Raw genomic sequence first — 13,629 nt, 5'->3', positions numbered from 1 at the left:
TTCCAGTGAGGTATTTTACATTTTCTTCTATATTTTTTTCATTCTTTTGATTCTGTTTGACTGATTCCTAATGTCTTATAGAATCATTAACTTCCACCTGCCCAATTTTAATTTTTAAGGAATTAATTTCTTCAATCAGCTTTTGTACCTCCTTTCCCATTTGGCCAATTGTATTTTTTAAGGAATTGTTTTCTTCAGTTAATTTTTGTGCTTCCTTTTCCAAGCTGTTGACTTTTCCCCTAATTCTCTTGCATAACTCTCATTTCTCTCATTTATTTTCCCTTTTTTTTTTCCTTCTACCTCTCTTATGTGATTTTTTTATATTTTTTTTTGAGCTCTTCCAAGAGGATTTTTTGGTCTTCAGACCAGTTTATCTTCCCCTTTGAGGCTTCACATGTATGTATTTTGACAGTGTTGTCCTCTTTTGAGTTTGTATTTTGGTCTTCCCTATTGCCATGGTAGCTTTCTATGGTGAGCATTCTTTTCTATTTATTACTCATATTTTAGCCTATTTTGTGACTTTTAAAGTCAAGCTCTGCTCCTGGGGCACAGGAGATAGTGTCCCAAGCTTCTTTTGCTGGGCCTGATCACTGACTTTCTGCTCTGAAGCCTCAGGGGCTCACAGCTTGCTCACTGCTCTGGGGTGGCCCAGCCTAGTCACTCCTGTTTTGTAGGTGATACCCCACCTGCCAGTTTGCCGTCTGTGTTTGGGTTGAGGGCCTCACAAATGCCCTGCTGCTGGCTTGCCCAGATACCCTCTGCACTGTGCTGTGCTCCCCTTTTGCCCAAGTGAGATAAATCTTTCCTGAAGTACTTCTAAGTTATCATAAACTGGAAGATTGTTTCACTCCATCTTTTTGTAGGTTCTGTATCTCCAGAATCTGTTTTAGAGGCTTGATTTAATGTTGTTTCTGAGGGAAACTTGGGAAAGCTCAGGCAACTTCCTGGCTTCTATCCACTATCTTGGCTCTGCCCCCAAAGTCTTCTCCTTGTGCCATATTTATAACATAATGCCTGGCAGTGTTCATTAAATCAAAGTAATAATTAAAATGTTTAGACTTTATGGTGACAAGAACTTTATTCCTGTTATATTATTTAGTCCTAACTCTGTGGGTTAAATAGTTTAAATATTCTTGGTGAGATTAAAAAAGGGGGCGGGGGCACCTATTTGTACAAAAGTATTTATAGCAGTTCCTTTTGTAATAGCAAAGAATTGAAAATTTAGGGGATGTCCATAAGTTAGGGAATGGTTGAACAAGTTGTGGGGTATGGTTGTAATGGAATATTATTGTACTTATAAGAAATGATAACCAGGTGGATTTCAGAAAAATCTGGAAAGACTTATGTGAACTGATGCTGAGTGAAGTGAGCAGAAAATCTTCTACACAGTTAACAGCAATATTGTACAATGATCAATTTTAAATGACTTAGCTATCATCAGCAATACAATTATCTAAGATAATTCCAAAGCATTCATGATGAAAAATACAGTCTACCTATAGAAAAAGAACTGATGGAGTTTGAATGCAGATTGAAGTATACTATTTTTCCCTTTCTGTATTTTTTTCGTGTTTTCCCCCCTTTGGTTCTGTGTCTTCTTACACAACATGACTAATATGGTAATATGTTTTACACGATTGAACATGTATTATCTATATCAAATTACTGTCTTAGGAATGGGGTGACAAGGAAGAGAGATAAAATTTGGAATTCAAATTTTTTTAGTGAATATAAAAATTATCTTTACATGTAACTGGGGAAAAATGTTATTTAAAGAAATATCCTTATACCCATTTTGTAGGTAGTTATTAGTCCAATTTTACTTAGCTAGCTTACTAAATTAGTGGCAGATCTAGTACTGCAAGTCTTCTGATTTCAAGTTCATGCTTCCCCTCCAGTAGATTTAACTTGATATAATAAACATAAATAAATCATCTCAACTTGGACTGTTCATGTTTGTACAGAATGATAACAAACTTTGCATTTATCAAGTCTTTCATTAGCAGGAGAAAAATATATTTCATTCATTGCCAAAATAAGCATAAATAGTAAGTCAAAATATTATATCATGACTATATGAATCATGAAATAGTATTTTGTTCACTTAATAATTTACCTTTAGGTTTGTGTTTTGTTGTTTTGTTTTGGTTTTGCCGAAAGTGGTTAATTTTGAAGAAATTAGTACTTTCATTCTAGACACATGTAAGTAATCTTGAACCTGTTATCTCAGTGTCAAATAGTTACCTGTGAAACTTGCTCAGGGAAGAAACATGATTGCTATAGTGTAATTATGTTTCAACAATGCTTTCCAAGATAGATACATTATTTTCAAGCTTCATAAAAGATTAGCCAGTCTGACTCTAGGCATATTTTATAGTACAATCACTACATTCCTTGACCTAAAACCTTCTCTCTTTCACTCTGCATGCTTTCACAAGTTTTTTTTTTTTTTACTTTTTTAAAAAAGTTGCTACAGTGGTTGAATAAGTTTTCAATTTCCTTCACTCAAAGGAAAGCTTTCTGGTTCTATATTACCTCCCCATTCCATCAATAAAGCAGTCTTCAAACTTTCTGCAGTGAGTGAAACCCTTTACTTTAAGCAAAACTTCAGTTGATTTCTGAAGCAAAATCTTGTTAAATGATTTTTGGATATGCTTTTTACCAGTGTTAACCAAATAACTGGGGGGGGGGGGGAGAGAAGACAAGTAGGCAGGCAGAAAGAGGAAGGGATCAAGATCTGTGAAACATCAGAGTTCCTTTGACATGCTTGCCACAACCACTAGCAGCTCTCTGAGGGCAACACAAAAGGGGTTGGTTCTCTAAGAATCATAGTTGTTTTTCTCCCCAGCCAACCTCTTACATGGGACTAATGGGAGAGGACAAGGAAACAGAACTAAACGTGGCAGGTCCCCCTCAGAGTGTGTGGAATTGAAGTGGATAGTGAACACTCTCATTCCCTTTAGGACCACTACAGATAGAGGCTGACGGAGCTAAAAATACAGATAAATATCCATGAGGAATCCCCCCTCCAGATTCCCTCCCTAGCTCACTCAGTCAAGGGACCCAGTATTGTAGTTACTATATTTTTTGAACCAAAGAGTTGGGATATGTAGTCAAATGTCTTTTTTTCTGATTGGTAAATGGGATAGAATATTTTAAATTATGACTGTCCTGGAAAATTCTACAGGCATCATCACTGTGGGCATGGAATCACCCTTGACATGGGGAGTAAATGAAGAAAAAGGAATATAAAACAAGTACATAGAGAAGGTGGTGAAGGAGGATGGTATGTCATATCAAGTGGAAAGGTTGGGCTTATGGCAGGAAACAGGGATTTAGGAAAAGATGCAGGAACACTGCTGTGACAGTATAGGGAAAACAGAGGTTGTTGCAAAGGCTCCTGACAGTATGTTCAACCTTGTATTCCAATTTTTCTTCCTGAATTTGGGAGGTTACCAACAATTCCAGGAATAGAAGGTCACTCTCTTCACTGGCTCTTCCTTCTTATCTTTAAACTCCTGGCATTGCATGGGCAAAATGTCAAGCTGTGTTAGAGACTTATAAAGAGGAGGTACTCCAGCGCTGCTGCCTCTCTTGATGTATGTGCTAAAAAACCCTGGCCATTTGCCTCTGCTGATTCCTGTGCTTGAAACTAACTTTGGCAGCCATAAGAACTGGACCTAGAAGCAGGCAAGATAGTGCCTTCTGGAGCCAATTACCCCTAGAACTGCATCTACACTTAGTAGCTGAAGGCATGCATAATTGGCAGAACACACGAGTGTGTTCTGAGTGCTTGTCCACTGTCACACGTTTTCTTTGTTGAAAAAGTCTTGGGGGCAGCTAGGTGGCGCAGTGGATGGAACACCAGCCCTGGAGTCAGGAGTACCTGAGTTCGAATCCGGCTTCAGACACTTGACACTGTTGGCTGTGTGACCCTGGGCAAGTCACTTGGCCCCAACTGCCTCACTTAAAAAAAGAAAGAAAGAAAGAAAGAAAGAAAGAAAGAAAGAAAGAAAGAAAGAAAGAAAGAAAGAAAGAAAGAAAGAAAGAAAGAAAGAAAGAAAGAAAGAAAGAAAGAAAGAAAGAAAAAGAAAATGTCTTGAACTACTTCAGAGAACTATAAGGGGTCCATGGGACACAGGTTGAAAACGCTCTGTCTTATGTGGGTTACTTGTATGTTTGGGTAAAAGGCTGTGTGAAAAACGTAAGTCCCTTTATGGAATATCATCCTATTAACCTCCAAATTAATCACAGAAATGTTTTCCTAAAAAGTAATGTTGATTCTAGCTTAAATCTTAAATCCCCTTCATTCATGGCTTGGAAGACAAGATAAAGGGATAGCAAGAGCTTGAGCTAGAATTGGTGTATCAGGGTCCATGTGCTTGGTTCCACCATTGTTAGCTGTGTGACCAGGGTCAAAACCCAGCCTCTCTGAGCATTCTCCAGTCTTGGTAAGGAAGGGTAGTACTTCTATTGCTTACCTGCCAATGAAATGAGAAAGTGCTTTGTAAACTGCAAGATGCCACACTAGTACCAATTGTTACTGGAATGTTTGCACAATTGCACAGAATGCTATCTGCCTCTAGGAGATCATTAGGATGGATAATATTAGTATTTTAATATTTATGGTGGTTCTGGCTCAGCCCTAGAATTCTTACACCCAGCGATGCATGTGGCTTGACAGTTCAAGATTTTTTTTTTTTTATTTTGCTGGCCAAGATAGCTGTAAGTAGAAACCATAGTGTGCTGTCACTTCAGTTATTTATTAGATGTGCTAAAACAGGTTCATGAAAAACAAAATAGCCATTTATTCAGCAGATATTCACTGAGGATTGACTATGTGTATATAAGGCACTGATGAGGTTTATTTTTTCTGATTGTTAAATAGAAAAAAATATTTTAAATTAGGACTAGGTACCCACCCCTACACCTTGCCTACTGACAGGTCCAGTTCTTAGAGAGTAGGCACTCAATAAATGTTTGTCCAGTGAATTATTGAATAATACTATGTCTTTACCATAACTTACCCTTATTGTTATATTGAGTAGGCTTGCTGTCATTTTTAAAGTTATTTCTGTCCTGCCACTTGTGGTACCCGTTGTATGAGCAGTATCATTTATTGTCAGCTGTCAACACCACCCCAAATGTTCACTGCGGTTCATGTTTCTCCTGGCTGGAATGCTACTTAGAGTAGCAGCCATAGGTCAGATGTCTTCAAGTGATTCTCTATTAAGGTTGAATTAAAAGACCCTTACTTACTTGATCATGGAAAATGAAGATGAAAACAGTGGCCTTAAAATGAGCTCTGACAAACAGTGAACATGAGCAATGTTTATTTACTAGTGAGCTCAATGGATCTTCTTTTCCCAAAACATTTACAATATTTAATATTGACCCTTATTTAGCCCAAGGCAAAAAGTTAGTTTAGAGTTAACTCTTTGCCAAAGAAATTTAAATTTTAAAAAAATTTAAACCACAGCTGCATTGCAGAGACAATCCAAGATTCAATGAGGTGAGCGTGCTCTTTTATTGATTTCAGTCTGATTACAAATCCATTTTAAGGAAATAGTTGAGAAGCCTAAATAGAAAAAAACAAAACAATGCACACATACTGTAATTCTCCATTTTGAGACTTTCCAAGTATTTATAGCCAGGCTTACAGAATTAAACAGTGTTTTATAAAGTACAAGAGACTTTTATTTATTAAAAGTAGAAAACCGTCTAAGAGTGATAATAAACAAGTGCCAATTTTCTTTGTAAATACTCTGTGCCTTAATAAATTCATCTACACAAATACAATTATAAAGTCTTTTCTCTAAAGGATTCTGTATTGAACTATGGACATAAAACATTTTGATAAATAGAAACTTCTACTAAGATTTCTGTAATGTCATTTTTCTCCATTGGTTTTAAATCAAGCTTTTAAAATTAAACTAAATTTATGGATTTATCTTGAAAATCTTTTGTTAAACTCAGTCCTATTTTTGAATGCAATGAGTATTTCCAATTTGTACATTCTATTTGTATTCTAATATCTTGAATGGTCATATCAGATATTTCATACTCCATTCTTACAACTGAATTGAGAGGAAGCTTTGTATTTTTCTACTTATCACAGGATTATTAACGTGACAATTAATTCTCCTATATCACTACCCCCATGTGTTTATTTCATAGCAGCCACACATGTGGCACACAAAGGATCAAAATGATTGTAGCTTGTTTGACATATTCAAAAGAATCTGTGATACTCTAGACACAAGAGCAATGATTTAACCAAGAATAGAAGAGCAACTTCACATGCATCAAGGTAGATGAAAGACTCTAGAGACAGATTGATTTAGAGGTATGGGATTTACTTTGAGCACCTATCAACCAAAGGTGTCAGACCTATCAAACGACTTTTTTGCTAATGAAGAAATGTGGAAGTTTTCTGTCTTTTTGGAACAAGGCCAGTGGGTTTAAAATTTATGTGCTTATTGGTGAATGGTACCTGTTTGTTTTCTTTCTTTCTTTTTTTACGGGGCAATGAGGGCTAAGTGACTTGCCTAGGGTCACACAGCTAGTAAGTGTCAAGTATCTGAAGTCAAATTTGAACTCAGGTCCTCCTGAATCCAGGGCTGGTGCTTTATCCACTGTGCCACCTAGCTGCCCCTTACTTGTTTGTTTTCTTATAGAGAAAAGCCTTCAATACTGCCCTAACTTTCATGAACTTCTTAATCTCTACATTTTTGTTGCCACTTTTCAATACTTGTAATAATATTTTGTTTTATAGGGATGAAAGCAAAAGGAAAATAACAACTAATTTAAAATCAAAAGGTAAGCAAAAAAAATATTTAAAGGACACATTTTCATATTGTCTTTTTAACCTATAACACTCCCTTAAAACTATTACATCTATTGTAATATACATATATAAATAAACTACATGTAAGTTAAACAAATATAAACCAGATTTCTAGTTAAAGATGAAGTATTTATGACCTTAAGACAAGCAAATCTTTTGTGGTGTAAGCATCCCAAATTTTATAGGTTTATGTTTCAGAAATTCTGGGTGGCAAAAGTTTGCATGGTTTAAATACATCCACATTCTAGCAATATTTCCCAATCTGAACTATATGGCAGACTATTAAAATTAGGTAAATTTTCAACTAAGGATTTCAGATACAGCTTCAGGATGGTAGATCTTAAGACTCAGGGGTTGGGAATCAAACAAATGGGAAAAGAAAGAAAAAGAAGTCAAATATAAGGAAAAGAGATTTCTTTTTCTTTTTTAAAATTTCTGAACATTGAGAAATTAGTAACAAAAGTTTTGCAGACTGGTAAAAATCTGCCATAGGCCAACAAGTAGGAATCTGCCTTAGGTGTAAGATGTAATGCCATTTAAATGAACAAATATGGCTTGGAATGAATTTAGTAAAAGTTTAGGAAATAGTTTAGAAATAGCATAATGCTAAACAAAGCTTAGGACAGCCTTTCCCCTGAGAGAACTTATCTGCCTCCCAGCCCATTAACATGATTAGTACTAAATTCATCAAAAAGCTGATAAAAATGGAAGAAATGTATAGTGTGAGGGGTGGTGTCCCCTGAAGGAGAGTTTCTATATTTTAGAGTTTAACGGGTTAATACTCCTGTATTGCTTTCATTTTCACACAGCTCAAAAGGACTTGTGACCCTTAACTCCTACCAAAGAGAGTCCATAAAGCCATGTTTAAATTCAATTCAACAAACATTTTTATTAAATACCTCCTTTGGGCCAGGCACTGTGTAGGATGTTAAAGATGCAACAACAGTGAAAAATAGCCCTATCCTCAAGTGGCTTACACTCTAATGGGAAAAAATAATATATAAGATAAGTTTACAAAAAATATAGTAACATACATCTCCACTACTGTTTAAAAAAAAAAACAGAACAAAAAAAAAACTCCACTAAAATCATATGTCTTTCTGAATTTTGCCAGTATGGAATTCGGTAAGATTTCTGGGAATAGATGGTTAAGAGTCTAAAGACGCTCCAGTCTTAATTATTGTTCTTTGTGTCTGCTGTGCTATATTCGATAATCATCTGTTCTCTAGACTAAGATCAAGTGTTGTTAAGTAGTTCTCTGTTTTTCTGTCTTAGCTTTTTGGGGAGAATCAGATGATAGCAACTCAGAAATTGAAGCTGCTTTACGTCCTAGAAACCACAACACCTCTATTGATGATTTTGATGACTTCTACAACTAAGAAACGTCACCTTCTTGAAACTGAAAAGAAGATTTTAAATAAAAAATTCAAGTTTCAAAATGGAATGTGTTTTGTGTATGGCTGAAACTCTTTTTGTATGTTTGGTGTTCAAAATCAGCATATCCTCAAGTAATCTTTCAGGTATGAAAACATGGAATTACACAGGTTTTTAAATAAGAATCCATGGAATAAATATAGGTTCATTTCTTAAGTTCTCTAAACTAAATTGAATCTCTATGTGGAAAAAAAATCCACTGAGGAGTGAAGTAGGAGGAAAAAAGAGGAAAGGGTACTGAAAGATCAGAATATCCTACTATCCATTTCCCCAAACTTAGCTCTGTAATAGCTTCTTAGATAGTTTAAGTGTAGTCTTGTATAGAATTTGACAGATTTACTGTGTAACCTTTCCAGGTTTCCTCTAATTCTATGCTTTTTAAAAAATTCATTAAATCAATTAATAAGCAATCAAAAACATTTATCAAGCTCCTCCTTTGTACCAGGCACTGTTCTAAGCACTGGGAAAATACAAAAAGAGGCAAAAGACGGCCCCAGCCCTCAAGCGCTTACAATCTAACCAGAGAGACAATGCTCAAACAAATATATATAATGAGCTATATGAAATAATTAATGGTGGGAAGGCACTACAATTAAAAGGGTTTGGAAAGGTCTTCCTGAAAAAGATGAGATTTTAGTTGAGACTTAAAGGAAGCCAGGGAAATTAGTAAGCAGAGTGGAGGAGGGAGGGCATCCAAGGGGGGGGAACAGCCAGAGAGAATACCCAGAGCCAAGAGATCACATATGTTGTTTATTTGGAGGGTGGGAGAGGGAATCAAGTTCTCATAGTAAAAGGCAAATGAAGACTTTTAAAATACCACTGTCATTGTAAAGCTCATTTTTATGGAACTTCCTGACTAACAATGACATAATCATTTGTGATAATCCAGTGATCGGGAACACTCTAATTTCCTCACTGCTTTGGATTATTTATTCAAAACAGGTAAAGTAATGACCCTTCAGTGTATAGTAGCCAACCTTAATAGAAATAGATCTTCTACAGCAGTAAAAATGGGAGTGAGGAAGGAACAATTTGAGCCATCAGTGCTGTTCTAGATACTCCAACTTCTCTAACAAGCATAGTTACATAGTTGGGGACAGGGAAGAGGCATGTGGATATTGAGTTCTGTATTTTTTACCCTGCTCCTGCCATAGGCAAAGAAGACATATGTAACAGAATCTTTTGAGACAGCATTCACAAAACAAAAAAAAATCTTCAATATGGTTTTATAAGGACTATCCAAATTTAAATACATAAAACATTTTCACTCATGGAGAGAAATCAACAATAATAATGTGCATATATGTTGTAATTGTGATTCTATACATTGATCTGGTACCTTATCGTTTAAAGAACACTTTCACATGCAGTGTCTCATTTGATTTTCCGTACAGCCTCTCAAACAGGGGGACAGATTTGCCATTATTATCCCTAGTTTATAAATATGGGAATTTGTTCATGCTCAGAGTTTAAGTGACATACCTAGTGTCAGAAAAATAATTCTCTTCAAATTTAAGAGAGTTGAAAAATCATAATTGAGAATTTGACGGATGGTAGAGAGAACTGTTCTTGTCCTGGTTTTGTGTTAACATTAGTCAGAAAGATCAGAGACCAGAAAGAACAGAGGCTTTATGACATGATTCATTTAAAAATCCTCAGTGAAGCAAGCAAGGGAACTAATTGAGTCAATATCTTCAATAAAGTAGCAACATACCAACTAAACCCACAGAAATAATCAGTATTTCTATATAAACAATGACAAAATTGAGGAAGTAAAAGATAAAGAAATCTCAAAATAATTACAAAAACATATATAGGGGAAAGGAAATATGATACCCACAATTCCCACAGCTCTCTTCTCTCTCTCCCTCCCTCCCCCTGATCTCTATTGTTAAATAGCCACCAACGCAAAGGAATTTGATTTCTCACCTGAAGATGAAAGCATAATTTCTAGTTGACCTTAATAATCCCTATGGGGCAAGTCCTACATGTTCTGGGAGTTTTGTTGGGACAAAGCTTCCTCTATGAAGAGGAAGACGCTACTTTCTTAACTTTTTTCTTTATTGTCTTTGGGTTGGGCCAAGTCTTTGCAAGCACCAAGATAATTAATAATGAGAAAAATGTGTAAAATACCGACTTTGTTAAAATTGTTAAACCATGAATTTGGAACTGAGTGTAATCCCCAAGCCCACCAAATGGTAGACTTGTATCTTTGAACAATGTTAATCATTTTCAGATTGTCTGTGAACTGTGCATAAAGAAGTGGTTTGGTACAAGTAGAAAGAACAATAGCTCTTTTCTATTCTCAACCTTCTTGACCTCTCTGCAACACTATTAATAAATCGATCAATAAACATTTGTCAAGTTCCTGCTTTGTGCCAGGCACGGTGCTAAGCCCTGGGAATACAAAAAGAGACAAAAGATAGTCCTTGGGGCAGCTAGGTGGCCCTGGAGTCAGGAGGATGTGAGTTCAAATCCAGCCTCAGACACTTAACACTTACTAGCTGTGTGACCCTGGGCAAGTCACTTAACCCCAATTCCCTCACCAACAAACAAACAAAAAAACCCATATAAACAAAAGATAGTCCTTGGAGTTTAAAATTTAACAATCACCCTCTTTTGGGGGGGGGGGCAGGGCAATGCGGGTTAAATGACTTGCCCAGGGTCACACAGCTAGTGAGTATCAAGTGTCTGAAGTTGGATTTGAATTCAGGTCCTCCTGAATCCAGGGCTGTTGCTTTATCCACTGCACCACCTAACTGCCCCCAATCACCCTCTTCTCCTTGTGACTCTACTCTCTAGTTTTTGGGGACACTATTCTCTCCTGGTTCTCTTCCTACCTATATGACTACTCCTCAGTCTCCTTTGCTAAATTTTCATGCAGGTCATGCCTTCTAGTAATGCATATCCCCCACAACCCAGTCCTGTTTCCTCTTCTCTATATATACAGTTTCACTTGGTAATCTCATCAGCTCCTGTAGATTCAATTATCATCTCTTTGCTGATGGTTGCCAATTTATTTATCCAGTCGTAAGTTTTCTGCTCTCCAGTCTCACATCTCCAACTCTCTATTAGACTTCTCAAACTGGATGTCCTGTAGATTTTTTTAAAACTTAACTCATTATTCCCCATCCCCCCTCCCCTCCCCCCCAGGAAAAAACCCTCCTCACATCCAAACTTCCCCGTCAAGTGCACCATCATCCTCTCACAACCTGTATCATGTGAACTTACTATCTCACCCTTCTACATCTGATCTATTGTCAGGGCCTTTCAATTTTACTTTTGTAACATCTCTCAAATATGTCCCTTTCTCTCCTTTGATATTTTCACCACCCTGTTGCAGGTCTTTATCCCCTTAACATCTGGAAATGTTTAGTGGTTAGTGATGCAAGACCTAAACTCAAGGAGATGTAGGGGCTAGATATATAGATCTGGGAGTCACATAGAGATCATTGATTCCATAGAAACTGATGATCTCACTTATCATCATCAATATCCTCATTATCATCCTTATAACCCAGTCAGCATGATTGGGTGACTTTGTCCAGCAGTATGAATAGGAGAAGGCAGATGTTTGGCAAGTTGAGGCCTGGTAAGATGTAGCTGATAATGAGGCAAGAGACAAAGGAATTCAAGATTATCTGAGGGAAAAGGATTCTCACATCAGCAGATGTTAATGGTGATTCATGGGAAGAAAGGGAGCAAGAACTGAGAATCTGTTAGCCATAAAATAGGGGATAACCAGTTGATAGCCACCTGCCCTCTAGTGTCCTATGATGACTGATCTTGGAGTTGGTCTCACTCTCTTAGTTTCCACACTCATCTCGCTCTCTAATAAAACTCTCACCACAGACTTTTTTTTTAGTGAGGCAATTGCGGTTAAGTGACTTGCCCAGGGTCACACAGCTAGTAAGTGTTAAGTGTCTGAGGCCAGGTTTAAACTCGGGTACTCCTGATTCCAGGACCAGTGCTCTACCTAGCTGCGCTACCTAGCTGCCCCACCGCAGACTCTTAATACTATTTATTCACTCCATTCACAGTCATACTACGGACCTTAGTACAACCTGTCCTCCATGTTTGGGATGCTCTCTCTCCTCACCTCAACCTCTAAAAGTGTCAGTTCAAGTGCTGCCTCCTCCTACAGGCCTTTCCTGCTCCTCCCAATCATGAGTGTTCTCCCCACTCCTGAAAATATTTTGTATTAACTTTTGTGAATTCATGTTATATCCCCACCCCCAGTAGAATGAAAGCTACTTGAGGACAGAAACTGTTTTGTTTTTGTATTTTCTGAACTTAGCAAAGTGCCTTGCATAGTAAGCAAGTGAAATGCCTGTAAGTTGAATTTTCTATTAAAAAAGGCAATCCTAAATCATTTTAGGTGCTACTCAATGTAAAAGTGAAGAAATGCAGAGGCAAGGAGGTATTTATTCATAATAGGAAACTCAAATTCCTAATTCTATGTTATGACAGATTTAGGTCTGTCAGTTTCAGTTTCCCAGGATCTTGTTTCCTTACCCACATTACATGTCGACACAGAGAGGAGAATTCTGAAAAGGAAACCGCCTATTCACAGCAAAAGTTTTTCTTAAGGTCCCCTATCTGTTGTTTTTGTTTTTTTGTTTTTAGTTAGGCAATAGGGGTTAAGTGACTTGCCCAGGGTCACACAGCTAGTAAGTGTTAAGTGTCTGAGGCCGGATTTGAACTCAGGTCCTCCTGACTCCAGGGCTGGTGCTCTATGCACTGCGCCACCTAGCTGCCCCTGGTCCCCTGTCTGTTGTGAGAAACTGAATAGGCTCTTGAGAAGTAACCCAGCTGAGAACTGGCTCTACTGTGAAAACAGACTATGGTCTGCAAAGCTGATTGTACCAGTCAGTCAATAAATTATGTGCCAGGCACTGTGCTAAGCACTAGTGATGCAAAGAAAGGCAAAAACATTGCCTCCCCTCAAGAATTCACAGTCTAATGGGGAAGACAACAAATAAAAAGAATCTAGGAAGGGGAGGGACAAAGGTACTGAGTATGGCAGCATGATGAAATCCTTCAGCCAGATGGGAAATGATGAGATGTCTGTCTTGGGGCCCCTCCAGAATATTTGAGGGCAACTCTCCAGTCAAGGGGAGGAAGGGGCCCAAGGGGCAAAGGAGTGCTGAAGAAGTGCAAGTTTAAGAGCCAATGTCATCTTGCAGGAAGATGAATGCTTAAGACAATGATGAAGTCCAGGTGCACAGCCAGGTGGGTTGACTATGCTTCAGTGGCTCATTTCAGATTAATTACTTTTCCAAATTTGTTTCCTTTCAATATTAACTTACATTCTCTCTTCTGGTCCTCTTTAGACACCTTATACTTAA

The 13,629-nt window shown here is 37.4% G+C and overlaps 1 protein-coding gene across 6 annotated transcripts in view; it reads left to right on the top strand.

Moving 5' to 3' along the window:
• The window catches only part of KIZ (kizuna centrosomal protein), a 234,001-nt gene extending 223,406 nt beyond the window's left edge, over nt 1-10,595 (top strand). For 4 of the 6 annotated variants that reach the window (XM_043989451.1, XM_043989449.1, XM_043989453.1 and 1 more), the window contains 2 exons: nt 6,776-6,819; nt 8,123-10,592. In XM_043989451.1, coding sequence (XP_043845386.1) covers nt 6,776-6,819; nt 8,123-8,226 — 148 coding nt within the window. In that variant the 3' untranslated portion in view covers nt 8,227-10,592. Of the gene's footprint in view, nt 1-6,775; nt 6,820-8,122 lie in introns of all 6 variants that reach the window. The other 2 variants (XM_043989452.1, XM_043989450.1) reach the window with 2 other exon arrangements.
• The last annotated feature ends 3,034 nt before the right edge of the window (nt 10,596-13,629 follow it).

Source organism: Dromiciops gliroides, chromosome 2, assembly GCF_019393635.1.
Source record: "Dromiciops gliroides isolate mDroGli1 chromosome 2, mDroGli1.pri, whole genome shotgun sequence".
Lineage (NCBI taxonomy): Eukaryota > Metazoa > Chordata > Mammalia > Microbiotheria > Microbiotheriidae > Dromiciops > Dromiciops gliroides.
The sequence above is the reverse complement of the archived record's forward strand: the minus strand, read 5'-3'. Positions and strand labels throughout refer to the sequence as shown.